This window comes from Pezoporus wallicus, unplaced genomic scaffold, assembly GCF_028554395.1.
Source record: "Pezoporus wallicus isolate ANWC-B61680 ecotype Strahan unplaced genomic scaffold, APGP_CSIRO_Pwel_v1 contig_1181, whole genome shotgun sequence".
Taxonomy (NCBI): Eukaryota; Metazoa; Chordata; class Aves; order Psittaciformes; family Psittacidae; genus Pezoporus; species Pezoporus wallicus.
In genome coordinates, this window is record NW_026641428.1 from 4414598 (window position 1) to 4434158 (window position 19561).

The following is a 19561-nucleotide window of genomic DNA, read 5'->3' on the forward strand; positions in this document are numbered from 1 at the left end:
ATATCTTTGAGGTCTTCTAGTCAGGGTTAGAATGATCTTATGTATCTCTCTGAAGTTTTGTGTTCTCTGTAGAAGTGGTAAATCACACAGAATGCTTAATCACTGGCTTCTCTAAATACCCTCCAGTTAGTGTGACTGATTTGTTTATATGCCATCTTTGCCAGACCACTGAATTCCCCTCACTTCACCCTGTCCTAGTATGACCCTCAGCACAATTAGTGTTGACAGCTACCATCATGTTGTCTCTTTCTGTGTGGTGTTTAGGTGCTTTCCATCCTACCACAGTATGGCGGGGCATGAAATCATGATGAAATTACAGCTAACACAAGAAGTGACAGACTGTCTCCTTAGCAACACGGGCCACTGTGTGCATGTAACCAAAGGGAAAGACTTGGTGCTTATTCCTTTAGTGTTTACTGGTGAATCTCAAGATTAACTACGTCCTCCCCCAAAGCTTGGGCATGATGAGTACAGTGTTTGCAACAATGCAAACTACCTTCTTTTTTGCTTGTACAAGGACAGGGAAGAATTTGCTGGATGTAAAATAGGTACAGATGTGATGATGTCTTTGCAAAAGGTAGAGAAAGGAAGTAGCATTTTCTTTCAGTTTCAGATAATTTCTTCTGGGCTCCCTATCTTCATGCCCCACTGGGCAGAGCAGGCGTCAACGGAGCTGAGAGGCAGTCTCAGCTCCAGAACCTTGACCAAAAAGGACAGATGATTCCAAAAAGATAAGTATCTCTGAGTTCCCAATAGAGGCTGGAACATAATGAAAGATAAATAAGTTGAATTTTTCTTTTGTATTTGGCTTTTAGAGATATTTGCTCTGCAAACAGTTGCAATAGTTTCCAAGGCAAAACAGGACTGGGGCATTCCGAAGGACTTAGCTTGTAAACTGTGACTGAGAGAACTCCTTCAGATCTCAAGACAGTGTTGTCTGCTAGCCAGCATATAAAGCAAACTGCTGATGTGCACTTCTCCTTCATTAATGAAAAGCTGTAAATTTGACTCTTGCATTAAAATTTAAAATTAGTGGCATTTGTGTGTTTTTAAGTGGTGCACAACTTGGTAGGATTCTAATAAATCCCACAGAAACTGAAAACTTGTTTCAAACTAAAGTGACCATTAAATTGATATATATGCTGCATACTTAGTATCAAAAGAGCAGTTAATTTTGTATGTTTTCTGTGGTGCTTATCACACTATAGTCAAGCTACTGTGTGAAACATACTGGATTGAACAGTCCACTGGCTGAATTTTTTTATAAACGAAAAAGAGTGCAGATTAATGGAAATATTTTTCCTAAAAGGATCACTGCAGGCTCTGATATTGGAGTGGAGGAGAATCTAATAGTGTTTAATTCCCCTTGGTTAGAGTGCAAGTATTTTGGCATAGTGTCACATTACCGACATGTACCATATTTACTGGAGGTGTAGCTGTTAGCTGTGGAGCAGAAGACATACAAAGATACATTATTTTCTCTTTGGTAGGTGATATATTGTGAAGTTGAGAAAATCTCAGACCTTTTTCCTTTTTGAAACAGCAGTTGCAGTATACTTTCTTTCCCCCATATATAATGAGTACAAAGCCCTCTGATGCTCATGTTATTTTAGTGTAGCTTAAGCTTTCTAAAATGGAGGTACGTAGCAAGTCTTGCCATCAGCCTGTAGTTAGAAGCGATTGTGATGTGCTTTAAGACGAAAAAGTGGTATTGTCTTTGAATGTGAGAGACCAGCTACATCTGGCACTGCTGACAAATTCCATTGGGACCTTGTGCAGGCCCTTCTTTTCCTTCCCTTGAAAATAAAAATTTATTCCTCTGCATCATAAAATTGGAGAGCAAACAGACAAGTCTGCAAAGGACTCAGCACACTGATAAGTCAGGCAACTTCTCAGATGGTCACTTCCAGAAGATGGGCTCTAGCAGCTTTTTAACCAAGCAGGTAACTGTTTTTCGTGTGTTAAAAATGAAAGGAGAGCACAGCATTTAATTAGTCATATATGGACAAGCTTCTTGCAGCTTCTAAGTCATGGTCTGGAAGTTGATTTACTTCCTTCCTTTGCTTCCTTTGCTTGCTTGCTTCCTTCCTTCCTTTCCTTCTTTTCTGTCCTTCCTTCTTTTCTGTCCTTCTTTTCTTTTCTTTCGTTCTGGGTGTCCTTGAATATACAGGTGGTTTGGGGAACTGTATAAAGAAACAAAAATAATCAAGAAATACAAGCTTCCCTTTCAGTCTCTGAGCAAAACTGCAATGTAGGAAACTCCAACCAACACCAGTATGGCTTCCTTATAATACATTATTTGATCTTTCTGGTGGATCTTCATATTGACTTTCTTCCAAGTTTTTGCATCAAATTTTGTTTCTTCTCTTTAAAGGCATGGTACAAGGAAATTAAACTATCATATAGGCCTCTGAAATAAGGGTGATGGTTTAAAGCCTGAGTTGCACAGAATCTATCATCTACTGCACAGTAAGACTCATCTTTTTCAAGAGGTGATAAGGGGATCTCTGGGACAAGATCAAGGCTATAATGAACTCTTTGAAGAACAAAGAAATATTTCAGAACTTTCACTTCTGTTGAAGACAAGTGAGATGGGGAAGTGATCTTTGCATGACAACTGAAAATCACCACATTAGCTAACAAAACTCTGCCTTTTGCGCTAAAGAAAATAAATCTCTGGACCATCCTTCGCAGTGCTTATTTTCATTTTTTCCCCCATTCTGATTATCTGATAGTTGATGTGCAGGGGAATGTGTATGTATGTTTTTCTCAGATGGCTTGCAGACATTCTGGTGACCACTTTATCAGTTGTCTTACAGATCACCAGTGTTCTTCAGACAATAGTTGAGAAACACTGGTTTAATACTTTATCAGAAGATTCTTTGGCATTACAGCAATAAAGGGGAAATACCAATGTCAGTACTGTATGGAAAGAAATTTCTTTGGCATACTAACCTGGAAAAATGAGGAGGAAGAGAGGGTTCTCAACACTTGACAAAGCATTGATAGAAAATTCAGGAAAGGTCTTAAATTTTCTGGACTGATTTTCTCTAGGAAAGGAACTGAACTATTAGTGTGTGGCAAAGGAATTAATTAATATCCAACTTTACTGTCAAAAAAACTCCCCCCAAACTACAACACCCCCCCTCCCTATTTTCATATTAATTTAACTAGTATGTTCAACACCCCTGGCTTCTAATGAAATAAATGATGAGTGCTGTATGATGGGGTCCTGAGTCCTTGACTAAGAGGTGGACAGGCCATTGGAGCTTGTTGGATAGAATCTCAACCAAAGGCAGGAACACCTCTCTGGTAGGTGCAGGTTACAGAGAAAGTCACCAAGAGGGCAAGCTGGAATCGGCAGCTTCTCCAGGAAGGGTTTTCTTCCACAGCAGGCAGTGAGTGGTCCTTTGCCAGCATGTATGTGGGGTGCTGACTTGCATATTGGCATCTCTGCAAAACATTGTTCCAGATTGAAATCATGGAAGCTGATAATAGCGATATGTGGGGATCTGACATATTTTCAAAGCAATTGGTCAATTGATGAGATTTGGGAAGACAATCTTGAGACGGATCTCAAATCATGGTTGAGTAAAAACCAGTGAAGCTGTGATTTTTGTCTCATCCCTTGCAAAGATAAAGTTTGAATCTCATGTTTAGACACAGAATTTTTTCCAGCTTGTATGAATAGTTAGCTTATGGTTAGGATGCAAACTGTGGGTTAGCTGGAAGTGTGCATCATGTTTGTAATGTTAAACATTTCTGATGTCCAAGGAGAGACTCCTGTTAATGTCAATTTTTCTTAGACTAGCTACAGGGTATGTTATTTAAATTTTTTTTTAAACTACTCAAATTTAGTAGAGACAAACTAATAATAAAAAAGAAAATAAATTGGCAGAAATGACTGATGGAATATTCTGATCTAAAACCAGCTGTGCAAATCAGTCTAGCCTCATGAATAGTCATAGAAGTTAATAAGAACAACATCAATAGGGTTCTCTACTATTGTAATAGACTTCTGTTAGAAGTGCTTTTAAAAAACTGGATTTAGTAGAGTGATGTTCTTTGTATAGATATTTAAAGCATCCAATGGAGCTTCATGTAGTTAAAAAAACAGGGAGGGTGTTGTTTTGTTTTTTAAAAGAAATCACAGATAAGTTCTAATTTACTGTTACGTTTTCATGGGGGGGTTTCCTAACTGGGATATACAGGCACACATACGTATTTGAAAGCTACATAGGATTTTAGACATGAATCAAAAATGACATTCAATGTCACACTAGGATGATGTGAATAGTACGTTAGGTTAAAGCGTTGTTTTCTCTGCTTTTTTTCTGATAGGTCATTGCTTGTGAACAACAGTATGACTACTCATATGATGCTCGATGTGACGTATGGTCCTTGGGAATAACAGCTATTGAACTGGGGGATGGAGACCCTCCCTTATTTGGCATGCACCCGGTGAAAACCCTTTTTAAAATTCCAAGGTATGGCACTAGATGGCTCTCTTCACTCACTAGTTTGTTCGAAGGCAGTCTAGTCAAAGGAGAAATGCTTGGTAAACGGTTGTGCTTCAAATCCTAAGAATATTTAATTGGAAAAGGTATTAAAAAGCTGTAACGTTAAAGACTTTTTTTTCAGCCTGAAATCTACAATAGTTTACACTGAGAACACCTTGAAATGATAAAGACTTATGTATTTATTTTATTCTTAGAATGTAAGTCATAAAGTATCAAGATACCTCCCTTCAGAAGTACTTTTCTTAGTTACTGTCGATGAAAACATTTGTTTCAAAAAGCAAGAAGCCAACATCTGTAACTGCTGAATAACATTTTTAAATATTATTTCCCTAGAGTCTTAGGCTTGTTTTACTGTGGAAGAAAATCACACAATTTTTGACGATGCTGTGAAGCAGACTGGCAGTTCAAGCAAACTGTAGTCATAATTTATTTTTTAATTTACCCAAGGATGTTAAAATGGGAAGATTTCAGTTGTCATACCTGGACATGAAAAGAGATAGAAATTCCCTCTATGTATAGTCAAGTGAATTAGCCATATTATTTCATGCTATTTTTGTTTTCGTTTTGTTTTCATAGAATCACAGAATAGTTTGGGTTGGAAGGGACCTTAAAGCTCATCTAGTTCCAAGCCCCTGCTATGGGCAAGGACACCGTCCCCTAGACTAGGTTGCACAAAGCCCCATTCAGCCTGGCCTTGATCGCTGCAGGAATGGGGCAGCCACATTTTCATTTTGTTTAGTCTTCCTGAATAAGTTGAGATTGACAGTGTAAAACAGAGTTTAACAGCAGAACAGTTGTAATAATAGAACAAATACAGAAAGAATTTGTCCATTATTCATTAGACTGGCATATACTTGACTTTTCCACATTTTGCTCATGAAGAAAGAATCACCAGTAACTGATAAATTTTTAAAGCTTCAGCAATACAAGTGTTTGACCTTTTGTTATCTGCACAGTTATCATAGGCTTTCAAAATTTCTTCTGATTGCAATTTGCATTTCTGATTAAGTCTATTTATATGCAGGTGCAGTTGTGCTGGGTTCTGCGTCATAGTTCTACCCAGCTCAGACATGAGCTACCACCACTCTTTCCAAAATTATTCATATTGAAGCAGTGGTTCATCTTGTTGCCTTTGCACAAGTGTAAAACAGGTCTTGGCAGTTAAGGCAGAAAGGGAGGCTTTAGATTACTAAAGCGATATCTATAAATTTGATCAGTGCTCAAAATGTTTTAGATAGGCATAACTCCTACAAAAAGTATCAGCAAGCAATGAGAAGATACACAGAACAGGGCATGTAGAGGCTTTGATTCCTATGAATAGTTTACCGCTTTCCTTATTTGCTGTTACATCTGTGTATGACTTAGCAAAACAAAGGTAAAGTATCTATCTGATTAATTAAGTAATGGGCACATTTGTTAAATAGAATGGTAGCAATTTTTAAGTTGAGAGATTTGCCTCTGCTTTGCATTTTATGAGCCGTAACCCTGCTGCTGGTAAGTATGTGCTCATATTACATAAAGTAGGTAGTGGTGAGTGCCGAATGGCATAAGGTTCTGGGCTATAGGAGACAGAGCTTCTCTACTGGTACTTGTTTGAAGTCAATTCACAGCAAAAGTAAAAGATGCATTCCCTTCTTATAGTAGTTAGACAGTTTAGTAGTAGTATCCTTCATTTGGATATCCTGAATTTGTCCAATACAAATTCTCACCTACTATAGCATCTGGTAGCAAAAATGCTTGTAGGGCAGCTATATTTTATTGGAACAACTCTCCCCTTTGTGTGCCACTTCCTAGCTTCATTTGGTAACCCTTACCTGCCTTATGAGAAGAGGAAAGGTCCAGTCAATCCCTGTTGCCCCTCTCCATATGACTTAATGCCATTGTAAGATCCAGTCAAAAAATAAAGGAACCCTGCTGGGGTTTCCTTTTTTGTTTTCTTTTTTCGTTTTCTTTCTTATTTTTCTTTTTCTTGTTTTTTCCTTTTCCTTTTCTTTTCCCTTTTCTCTGCCCTCTGTTTTCTTATTGCTTCTCAGTTTCTTACCCAAGTTTCTCTTGAAAAAGGCAACTAGCAGGAGGTTAGCAGTTGCTCAGATTATCTCAAAGCTGTAATTTGCCATTCAAACCATATTAATATTGGAATACAATGAAGCTGAATGCTAAGGCACACACTTCTAATTCTGGGATTCTGGTAGTTTCAAGAACTTGGTCAGAAAGCAGTATAACCTTATATATATATACAGCCTTGTGTATTTACCTATACTTTAATTTCTGACATACAGGATGTAACTTGTTGATAACAGCTGCTCTTTCAGCTGGGGTTTCTTGTGGTTTGAGGTGAAATTGGAAAATCAGGTTTCATTTAGCTATTGCTAAATGGACTAAATGCCAAAATATGAAGTGACACCAAAGCGTGTTGCACAGTTATGGTGTGACTGTGGTACCCTACAGTAATGCACCTACGTTTTATCTGGAAGTGTAAAAAGCTACTACAAATAATGAGCAACAAATCTAGTGGGCTATTGATTTACTGCATATATCTGATTTCTTTATGTGTTCTCACAGGGTAACTGTTGTTAATGGGGCTGATTTGATGTTAGGTTGGAGAAGAGATGATCTTTCTATTCACAGTAAATGACACTTGGACATCACTCAGGCAGAGTTATCAGGAATTCTTTCTTTCTTCCTTTGCATTCTTGGCTATGGTTGATCCATATCTTTCTATTTATACTGCCTTCTGTGTGCTAGACTAGTCTGTTTTGTGTGCTGCTGATTTCTTTACATTAGCAGAAAACTTTGTGAGAGTTTTCAAGCACTGAATAATCTGTTATCATGAATGTACTTGAAAATGTTATTAATGGCAAAATTGCCAAAGCTAGACACAGAAATTTCTATGTTTGTTTCTACAAAATTCTTCCATTTTCAAGTAGGGAATAAAGTAGTTAAGTTTCTGTGTCACTTTAGTCATTGGCTTTTTTCTAGAGAGAGTCAGTAATGGTGCTGTTAGCCTTGGCATTGAGTGTCAACTTAGTGAGCTGTGGAGCTACAGCTGTAGTCTTAAATGCATATAATTGAAGTCAGTGAGTCTTCACTTCGACTTTATAGGGTTTGAATCAACCACTGAATGAATGATTTTGTATTAACCGTCACAGCAGTTACGTACCCCAAAGATCCTTGAGATGTCTTCTTGTGCAGAACTCTCACAATAAAACATTCCAGTTGCCCTGAACAGTCTGTCTTATCCTAGGTATTTATCTCATTGGGAGACTGTTGAAATTTGGATTTTCCCAGTCATACTTCTCTGTGCAGGCTAGTGTTAATATAGAAATGACAGAATATGCAGTGATGGTCCTGTGAGCTGTCAAATTAAGAGTGGAATTTCGTAAAGAAATTCCAGGTAGAATTCCATAAAATGAAAAGATCTGATGGCACTAAAATGTTTGATTATTGCTTTCTCCTTTAGTGCTCTGAGGTTCTTAGTTCTGTATTTTTGTAACTGGGTTATTTTTTTTTATAGTTTTCACATCTCTGTCCTTTCAGCATTGCTGGGAAAAGATTCAAATACTTTTGTCTCTGATCAAAACCCTGTCTCCTAAAAGTGTTTTCATTGATGATAGTTCTTAACAGGACATTGTAGATAGCAAGGCCTCCATCACATCTCTTTCTCTCTCTGTTGCCTCCATCTCTGCAGCATGAACAGCAACTGTCTTGTCAGATTGCTATGCCTTTCTAGGTAAAGATCATAACTTACCCTTTATTTGCAGTTCTCTTCCCCCATCTTGTTCAGAGTAAGGATTTTTTTACAAAGATTCTAGTAAAAGGCTCATAAATGCTTCTGTTAGATAAATGACGTTAGTTGAAAGACTGCAAGCAGATGTGTTGCTCCCTGTCCTCCATTTTTACCATTTTTTAAACTGTAACGACAAATGGCCCACAGTGTGAAGTGGGTGGGTGACGTACGTGCACTGTTGAACTGACATTGTGGTGGGTTGACTCTGGCTGGATGCCAGGTGCCCACCAATCCACTCTGTGGACTCTTGCTCCTCAACTGGACAGGGGAAGGAAAATATCACAAAAGGCTTGTGGATCGAGATAAGGACAGGGAGAGATCATTTACCAATTACTGTCATGGTGAAACAGACTTGGCTTGGGGAAATCAGTTTAATTTTTTAACCAATCAAATCAGAATGGGATAATGAGAAATAAACCCAAATCTTAAAAACATCTTCTCCCCACCCATCTCTTTTTCCTGGGCTTAACTTTATTCCCAATTTTCTCTGTCTCCTCCTCAACAGTGGCGCTGAGGGATGGGAAGGGAATAGGGGTTGTGGTCAGTTCATCACATGCTGTTTCTGCTGCTCCTTCCTACTCAGGGGAGGACTCACATTCTTCTCCTGCTGCAGTATGGGGTCCCTCCAATGGGAGACAGTCTTCCATGAACTTCTCCAACGTGAGCCCTTCCCATGGACTACAGTTCTTCATGAATTGCTCCAGCCTGTGTCCCTTCCACAGGATTCAGTCCTTCAGGAGCAGACTGCTCCAGCCTAGGTTCCCTGGGGGGTTCACAAGTGCTGCCAGCAAACCTGCTCCAGAAAGGGTTTCTCTTTCCACAGTGCCACAGGTCCTGCCAGGAGCCTGCTCCAGCACAGGCTTCCCATGGGGTCACAGCCTCCTTTGGGCATCCCTCCGCTCCAACATGGGGTCCTTCATGGGCTACAGGTGGATATCTGCTCCACCATGGTAGTCCAAGGGGACAGTCTGCCTCACCATGGTCTGCACTACAGGTTGCAGGGGAACCTCTGCTCCAGTGCCTCCTTCTTCTCTGTCTTCACTGACCTTGGTGTCTGCTGGGTTGTTTCTCTCCCGTATTCTCAATTCTCTCCCTGGCTGCTATTGCTGTTGTGCAGCAGGTTTTTTCCCCCTTACTTAATTGTGTTATATCCCAGAAGCACTACCACTGTCACTGATGGGCTCAGCCTTGGCAAGTGGCAGGTCTGTCTTGAAGCTGCTGGCACTGGCTTTATAGGACACAGGGGAAGCTTCTAGCAGCTTCTCACAGAAACCGCCCCTGTAGTCCCCCAAGTGATGCCACAGTGCTGCACTCCCCTGAAAACCTGATCAGTGTTTCAAAGCAGGAGATGCTGGATGCTAAGCACTTTAGAAAACAGTGGTTTTTTAAGGTGTGCATGTATTAACTTTGTACTTTTGATAATATGGCCTGAGCGCTGGGCTAGATGCTTAAGCATCTTCCAGTGGTTAACCATTTGTCCTACAGAAAATGTAGCGTCTGCAGTAAATATCTGATAGCAAGAGTGGAGTGAAAAAGAAAATGTCAGTTAAAATTTAAGCTAGATGTTTCATTAGACACTAACCTTCTGGACCTTATTTCTGTATGTATTGTGTAGATTTGGAAGTGAAGAGCATATGTGTTCATGGACTAATGCAAATTTTAAAACCCTCTTTCATTCATGAACATTTTATTATATGAATGTGCAGTGTCGGAAACAGTTGTGGTATCACATGCATGCAACTTATTCTTGGAACTGCATTATCTTGTTAATGTTCTGTTTTGCAATGATGCGCACATTCTTCCTCATCAGAATGGATTCTTGGATCTGACTCATAAATCTCCTGAAAAGGGACCTCCAGTGCCTAGAGATAAGAGATAAATCATACTGTGAAGACACTGAACCATGAAATGATTCTGTTAACATGTCATCTGTCTAGAATATATTTTCAAATTTCCAACAGAAGGGCCTAAATTATGAAGGGAAGGTGGCCTAGCAAACTTGGTAATTCAGGAGTTGATACTTTTAACCTTTTCCATCTGCTGCCTCTGGGTAGGTGTGTCTGTTTTAGCCAAGTATTTCAAAGTAGAAGATTCACAAATACCATTACACCTAAGCTTTCAAAAGTAAAATAAGTCCATAAATTCTTCAAATGATGTTATATTATGAGAAATGTTATATCATGTCAATACTATCTCTTAAGGCAGCAGTGATTTCAAATTTTGGAAAGAAAAGAATGAAAAGTAGTGTGGCAAAAAGGAGATTGTGCATTATAGTCTGGAAAGGGTGAGTGTATATACTGGTGTAAAGTGAGGATTTTGGATCATGTTGCAAAGGTCCTGTGTTTCAGGACACAGTCATGCTACAATTGTGCTTACAGGGAGGTGGTAAATTAAGAGCAATTTTCTAGGTTACACTGACAGCCGACACTTAACAGAAACTGAACCAAATTCTTCTCCCATGTCTGTATGAGTCAAGTGTTGATCTTTTGAAAGCAGTAGAAGGCACCTGTTCTAAAACTGATTGGTGGTAAGAAATGTGTATTTAATTTTCTAACCCATGAAAACAGAGAGTTAAATGAAATTCCATTAAAAATTATTATGCTTCATTAATTCATGTTAAAGAGCCAGGAGTGGGATGGAGTTGAGCTTGTGAGTATTCACTTAATGATGTAGTTCTTCACCTATGTTGTATTGTGTTGAGACCTAAAGCTGTTGGGAGTGCTTATTAGTTTGAATTTAGTGATGCTTGACTGCTTCAGGAGCTGACCTGGCTCTAGCAGAGCCAAACCTGGTGTCTTCACCTCCTAACTCATCCCAACTTCAGCTTCCTGGCAGTTTGCAGATAGGCAGTGTGATTATCTTTGTGTTTCCTTTGCAAACATACACTATGTCTTCAGTGTTGATAATGATTTCTGAAGAAGTTCTTTAAGAGTATGCAGTTACTATCATTTTTAAGATATGATCATGTCAAGAGAGAGACAGACCTGTTTCACTTCAATAGATATTGTGACTGTGGGTCAGGCATACGAGGTAGAGAAGCCAAAAAATTTGCACCTTCACCTTGCTTTATTGTATGGAGCTAGCTGGCGTACTACAGGTAGTTTCATTCATCTGAACAGGTAAGAGCTGTTGTGGAGACATTATTTTTGGAGGTAACAATTAATATTAACATTTTCTAATGGAGGCTTTCATATTGCAGCTGGCTTTACCAACTCTTTTGTGATTTTGCCATCTGCATTGGTGCTGACGTGGTACTGATACACCATGTAGCATGTACTTTTACTGCTGTTGATTGGAGCAGTAAAGAAATGCAAGTATGTGTTGTAAGACACTAAAGCTTAAGAGTTCATTGCTTTTGTGAATCAAAAGCCTGAAGAATTAATAGAACTGTTATTTAAAATGAAGTGTTTAAAGTAATTAAAGGAACTTGATTAATATAGTTTTTATATAATAATTTGACAAGAAGTCTGCAAGTTTTGGAGTGCAGTATTGTTTGTTTATTTCTTAATAGGAATGTGAATTACAGTTACAGCAGAGTGACTAAACTACATGGAAAGACCAGATTCTGCCTATGGTTATAAGTGGAGCATCATGATATCCGTGAAAGCTATGTATACTTGTCTAAGGAATAATTTGACTTTTAGACATTATTTTTGTGCCTGATAAATTGAACTTTCATTACTTTGTGATTGTATTTTTATAGGAAATATAAACCACTAGGAATGTAAGGTGACATGTTGTATCTAAGAGTACTGTGGAAATTCCTAATAAGCAGAAATACAAGGTCTTCCGGATCCTTCTTGGTTGGTATATGAGTAGTAAATAAATTAAAGGATAGAGTCTACCTGTAGGTGGAAAATAATACAGACCTGTGATTGAGGATTAGAGAGACCACTGGTAGTTCTTCAGCAAGTTACAGACTGCTGATAGAATCTTGAACCAGTCCAGTATGATTAGATTTTCTAAATTATTTAGATCCCTAAATACGTTGTTAGGTAGCTAGTGGGGTTTCTGAGAAGCACTCCTGTGTTTCATTTCTGTTGAAATTCTTTTAATCTCCATTCTGTGTTTGATTTTTCCAGAGTTCAGGATCACCAATTTAGCAGAAGGTGAACTACTGATGTGTTTTAAAAAATGTCAGTAAGTGTGTGTACTTGGCTATATCTTCCACAGAATCACAGAACAGCTAAGGTTGGAAAGGACCTCTGGATGTCATCTTGTCCAACCCTCCTGCTGGTTGGTTCTGTGATTCTGTCTCGACCTGTTCTATGATTCTGTCTCAACCTGTGCCTGTGCTCAGTCACTCTCACAGTGGTGAAAAAGTGTTTCCTGATGTTCAGGCTGAACCACCCATGTTTCACTGTGTGCCCATCACCTCTTGCCCTGTCACTGGGCACCACTGAAAAGAGACTGGCTCAGTCTTCTTTACACTCTCCCTTCATGTATTTATACATATTGATAATATCTGTTCTGAGCTTTGTATTTCATGTTTTAAACAGTCCCACCTGTCTCAGCCTTTCCTCCTGTGAGAGATGCTTCAGTCCCTTAACCAATCTTAGTGATCCTTCTTGGACTGTCTCCAGCAGCTTTGTATCTTCTGGTATCTGTCCTGCCCAGAACTGGACGTGACATGCCAGGTGTGGCCTCACCAGGGCTGAGGAGAGGGAAAAGATCACCTTCCTCAACCTGGAGGCAGCACCATTTCTAATGCAGCCCAGGATACCATTAGCCTTGTTTGCCACAAGAGCATGTTGGTTGCTCATGTTCAGGTTGGTGTCTACGAGGATCCCTTGGTCCTTTCACGCAAAGCTGCTTTCCCAGTGGTCAGACCACAGCATATACTGGTGCAGGGCTTTACACTTCCCTTCACTGAACTCCATGAAGTTCTTGTCAGCCCATTTCTCCAGCCTGCTGAGGTTCCTCCTCTAGATAGCAGCACAACTTTCGGCTGTATCAGCTGCTTCTCACAGGCTGTAACATGAGCAAACTTGCTGAGGGTGAACTCTGCTACATCATCCACTTCATTAATGAAGATGTTGAATGGGGCTGGACCATTTTTACCCCTGGAGTACACTGTTAGTGATGAATGAATGTCCTGGCATTTTGGCATTGCTACTATTGCATTGTGTCACAGTTTGCAACAGTACCAAAACATGCCAGAGCAGGGGCTCTGCTCTTAAAAAGATGTATGTCAGTTATTAATTATTAATTCATTTCTAACTGGTAAATGGTAAATGCATCCTATGGTTTGAATATCAGATTTAAATAGGTTTGTGCCAGGGTTGAACTGAGCAATGAGTAATCATTATACTGTCTGTCTAAAAAGCAGAGAGCTGTTTGTGTCTAAGATCATACCAAATATGTACAAACAACTAGTCATTTAAATCTGTCAATATCTGAAAATTGAAGTGTATGCAGTATGCATTTGCCCTATACTGTAGCAAAATGGGGTCTGTACCCCATTACCTTGTGACATTTTAGTATATTTGAGAAAATACTAACAAATATTTTTATATACTACATAACACAGTAGAGAACCAGCTTTAAAGTTAAATCCTCTTGGTGCAATTTTGTGAGCTGTGAACAGGTAGAATTTGATTTTCGGATGTGTTCTTTGTTCAGATGTATTCATAGCCTAATTTCAGCAAGTAATTCATGCTCTGTGGCTTGTTGTTGAATAGTCTGTTTAAGCGTTATCTGTAAGGGAAGACTTTGCCTGCATAGTACGCTGCTGGTTTTGATTTGTTAAGAGTCTCTCCTCCAACTGAATGTCTCGTGAATACATGCAATTACAAACAGAAGGGTATTGTTTTATATGTATATTCTTCAGTGCCTATTTAAAACAGACTGTTCAAACAAACATTCCTGCCAGTATATTTGTTGCTAGAACATTCATGGGAATTACATACGTAAGAGCTACAAAGAAATGCAGCTGAAATAAATTCATTGAGGATCTCGAATAATCATGAAAATAAGCATGCTCAGCTCTCAGCCATTTTCTGAGCAAACAAAAATAGAATCACCTCTGATATTCTGTTTTATTCTCTGTGCTGCGCTCTAACCCTCTCTGCACTCTAGGTAGAAGCTGAGATGTCTTTCAGGCATTTTTAGTGACTCTATATGCAGTTCATTTCATTCATTAAATGCACATAAACTGTTCTAGTCAACCAGTTTCTAAAGTAAATTGTTACTTTTCAAAATCCATTGCATAAATAATAACAGACTGCTAAGAAACAGTAAGTGCCATTTTGTTTTGCTCTAGTGGAAAATTTCATGCTGACAAGGTCAAGCCCTGCAGTCTGAGAGCAGTCAAGTGATGAAAGGCACATCCAGCAGGAGGAGAGGTGCTAGATGGACATTTAACTGTTGTGTCTTTCAGAAGTGAGGATTTGAAATGCGGCTTAGTTAGATTTGGGGGATAGAGCTGAGCTACAAAGTCTACAATCTGATATTGATATTCATATTCCTATTCATATAGTTGTAGATTAAAACATCTTGGTTTTAGTGTGTTTTCAAAACTGCTTCCTTTTTCTTGACAGAACTGCAGTAGTTAGCAGCATTATCTGTAGTTGTCCTGAGGTAGTGATACTGTGACAGTAGCAAGGTGATCCTTACATACAGTGCTTACTGATTTTTAAGGAGATTCATGCTATGGTACTTGGTAAACTTGAGATTGCAATGGAGAAGATGTAGCATGGCTGATTTTTTTTTTAGTGCAGCAAAACACTTGTGCTCTACATTTAAAATGATTTAAAGATGATGGGAAAATCAGTCAGTTATGAATAGTTAACAGCCGATTTTCCACCATTCAGCCAAGAGAACAGCTTCCTTCCAGGTAGATTATTCACATCTAATATTGCTTTGCAGTAAGACATCTAGTGTTCAGATATTTTTATATTTATTAATATACTTTTTTTTTATGGAAATAGATTCTTAGGATAAAAATAATTGAGATAATCTAGGAGTCAGATTGCTCTGTAGAGAACTAGGTAACTATATTTTCAATATATAGATCTACATCATTACAGAGGTTGCTGAGAAGCTGCTGATGCCTTATTAGATAAGGCTTAGATAGATTACCTGCAGCACGAAACAATTTACTGAGAACAGAAAATGGGCTTCCAATACAGTCCAGAAATGAAACATCACAATTATTTGAGGTACTCTGTAACCTTGGAAACAATTGGGAGCAGTGACATCAGCAACAATTATGTGCAATTTCTGTCTTTAGTTTATCACCAAGGTAACCAGAGCAGGTTTTCCTGCTTGAAATTTTAAGAATGTCTTGGTTCAGTATTAAGTGTTCATGAAGCAGACTATTTAGGGTCTGTTAAAATTGCATTCTGCTTCCTTTTTAAAATGGTCCTTCAGAACTTAAATTTAAACTCGTGCTTTTGTTTTGTTGAGGATTTTTTTTTCTCTTTAATTTTTCCTTTCTCTTTCTGAAGCAGCTGCAGGCAAATGAAGCCTTAGTTACTGTGTTAAATTCTCTGAACACTTGAAATAAGGAAAATTGAATTCCTCATTGAATTCCTTTTGCTGGCCCCAGATACCATGTATTGCAACTGCACACAGAGGCTGCAAATTGCACTGTGTTGGTTTTGGGGGTGCGACTCACCCATAGTTGAGAATACGTGACGTTCCCACATCTAACTTCCTTAAGAAGAGCTTTGCATGAAAGTCTAGGCTCACAAGAGACTTCCAGTCAGTGCTGCCTGAGGAGTACATTGGATGAGTGATTCTCTTAGACTTCCTGGCTGTGAAGGATCCTTAGTCAGCCTACCTCACCTTGTGATTGTGCTGGTCAAGAATGGCCTAGCATGATATCCATCTACATTTTTAATCCAGAGAGGTTTTTTTTATTGTGGTGGGTCTTGGGGAAGGTAATGTTCAAATTAAAGCCTTTTTGCACAGTGGAAAAACCTGTAGACCCCTTCCTAATTGCTCTTTGATGGTAAAGTTATATGGGATTGGAGCCATAATGCTGACAGGGAAGGATGTTCAGGATACACAGTCTCTCGCTTATGTATGACTTGCTATGAAATAGTGATAATGCTTATCCATCATGCATGGAGGTAAAAGGGGGAGCTGCATAGTTGCTTTTTTTGTTTATGTCTGGAACTCTATCTCAGTTTAAGCCACATCAGTTGAGAACTTCAAAATGAATGTATATGTTTGCATTCCTAAAGCTTGCATATTTTACCTGTGATGTCTACTTTATCAAACATACCCTATTTTCTTTTTTTATTATTGTGCAGGGCAAGTGATGTGCAGGCAACTTGCCAGTCTTGTGTCTTACATGTAAGTTAGAATGTCATGTTTGAAGGAAAATAAATAAAATTCTGCTCATTTGGAATGCAGTCTTGAAGAAGTTGAACTGCACTTCAAGCGGTTAGCCCTGCGGGTTTCCAAAACACACTTTATAGCCTATGTTTAATGTAGGAATTCAGTAGCCCACGTTACTTATAATGAAGGGAAAAGATAATCTCTTCATGTAGTTTGGTACTGCAGAGAGGTAAGTCACCTCATACATTTCATAGTACTAGAGACTTTCATAGAACCATAGAATAGTTAGGGTTGGAAAGGACCTTAAGATCATCCAGTTCCAACTCCCCTGCCATGGGCAGGGACACTTCACACTAAACCATGTCACCCAAGGCTCTGTCCAGCCTGGCCTTGAACACCGCCAGGGGTGGAGCATTCACAACATCCTTGGGCGACCCATTCCAGTGCCTCACCACCCTCACAGTAAAGAACTTCCTCCTTATAAATAAATGTAAATTCATGGATGTAAATTGAAAAACAGATGCCTTTCTCAGAAATAGAATGTTCATATTTGCAAAGGAATTAATTCAATGACTGATAGAAGCAGAAGAAAGACAGACATTTTAGATACTAGTCCCATTCTAGCAAGATTGTAATTACCCTTAGAATTGTAATGAGAGTGCATTGGTTATTTTATTTTTCTAATAAAAAGTCACCAAGTGCCTGTGTGCTTTGCCCTCTGAAGTAATTTCCAGAAATGTGCAGTAATAAGTAATCACACTATTTGCAAATATATTTGGTGAAGAAAATCTGTGCTTTGAAAAGTATTGATTTGCTTGTTACAGTTATCAGTTTGATTAATGTTAAAATTCTTTGCAGTATATTTAATCATTACTCATTACTAGTACAGTAATAAAGTACTACACATGTCTACACATTTACTATTAACAATTAGTGTCTTATATTTCTTTCATATCACAGGTGTAATTATAAGGTAGAACTCATAAAAATTTTAAAGCAATATTTATTAAAATAGACATTGGTTATAAATCTTTTTAACTACAGTATTCAGGGAGTTAATAATGATTTCGGTAGGTTTATTTTATGATAATGAAAAGCCGTTTAGATTACAGTTGTGTTGCATCTTCTCTCAAGAGTTCCTCTAGGAGGTTCAAGTTTTCACCACAGTTGTGAAGCTGAGAAAAACTCCCAGACAAGACAGCAAATACTGCATTCTGTGCAGAGACATCTTGTTTTACATATGAACAAACTGAAACATAGTCAGATTAAATGACTGTGTGGTGCTACGTTCATAAAAGTTACAACAGTGTTGTTTGAAGAAATAGGAGGCAGGGAATGGAGAAGGGAAAGAGAGGAGGAAGAAAGCAGTAAATAATGATGAAGTCGTGGTGAATGGGTCTGTAAGTCAGTTCTGTGGTAGCATCAGTGTTTATATGGATCTAATGTGATCTTAGGGATGTAGGGGATACCAAGCAAAAGGCATGTTCAACGGGGTGGGTTTCAAAGTGCTGCCTGTCATGATAACTTAAGAAATCCTTGTGGAAAATTGACTGAAAAATGTATTCACAGTGTGAAGACCTGAGTGGATAAATCCCTGAGAAATGTGACCTGAACTCATAGGTGATACTGCTTTGAGCAGGAGGTTGAAGTAAAGACCTCCTGAGGTTCTTTGCAGGCTGCATTAGTCTGTGCTGTGGCAAAAAGGTTCATGTCATCCACGCAGGTGTATAAGGGGGAATTCAGATGGTGAACAGGATCATTCACTTGCCCAGTCTGAATAAGAAAATCACTGGACTAACTTGTCTAGTGGTGTTAGTAACCTTTCAAAAATAGCATTGAAAGCATAAAACTAGGTTAGAAAACAGAAAAAGAAGCTGGTAAAACTGATCAAAACCAAGTCAATTTTCCAGGAGACATACAGTTTTTTTAAAAGAGAGCCATGTTTGCTTTACTGAAAAAGAGTGCCAATAATTTCATGGTGTATCCAAAAGAAGGTTAGAGGCAACTTGAGTATAGCTCTGATTGTCTCCAGGGGTATAAGATATTTAAGACTAGCCTTCTAATGGGAAATAGAGAATGCAATCCAATGACTGAAAGTTGTATTTACAATTACTACATTCCAATTACTACAGGAACAGGGGAAGCAACCCTTGTGCTTTTGTAAAGGGAGCACTTAATTTTTTTTTTTTTCCTATGCAAACCTTGCTTTAGTAGCTTGGGGGAAGGTAAGGAAGGGAACATCTCTTCTCTTGGGAGAGTTGGTATCTATGCTTTGGCATCCAGCACCACAGTCTCTGAGAATATTAGGAAGAAAATAGTAGTACCAGCTTTCATCTTTCTACCTGGCTGAACCAAAGTGATTTGACTTTATGCTGTTTACTTTGGTTGAATTAGCCAAAATGTAACTTCTAGGTTTCTTCATGCACAGTACAGATTATATTGATTGTATCAGATTCCCTGTTATCAGACTGTTCACATATTAGAGCAAGTGCTGATTAAAGATGTTCTGAATTACAATAAGATAGATTTATTTTGCAATTTGATGATCCATGATCTGTTGCCAGCATGCAAATGCATCAGACTTACAGGCAGCATCTGCTTGAACCGTCTGGGGAAACAAAAAGAACAGAAAACATCTTACATTGGAACAGAGATTTGACTTGATGAAAGTGTAATTTTCTTCCATGTTTAGCCATTCTACATGTTATTTAAAATTGAGTCTTCATGTCATGTCACTGCATGTATAATCACTTCTTAGTTCCTCATAATTAATTACTGAGAGGAAATTCAGGGAGGAAGGCAGAATTGTGTCCCATATTATAACCTGTATTTGTATTGGTGCAAATATATTTTATTTCTCACCTGGCTTATTTTAAAATTTTGGTTGGGTTTTTGTTTGTGGGTTGGTTTTTGTTTGTCTTAATTTTGTTTGTTTCTTTTTAATTTCATTGTTTCTTGTATTGGATAT

The 19561-nt window shown here is 38.5% G+C and overlaps 1 protein-coding gene across 2 annotated transcripts in view; it reads left to right on the top strand.

The window, feature by feature from the left end:
• MYO3B (myosin IIIB) overlaps positions 1-19561 on the top strand; it is a 206582-nt gene that overhangs the window by 46456 nt on the left and 140565 nt on the right. For both annotated transcript variants that reach the window (XM_057423759.1, XM_057423760.1), the window contains one exon: positions 4342-4487. In XM_057423759.1, coding sequence (XP_057279742.1) covers positions 4342-4487 — 146 coding nt within the window. The remainder of the gene's footprint in view (positions 1-4341; positions 4488-19561) is intronic.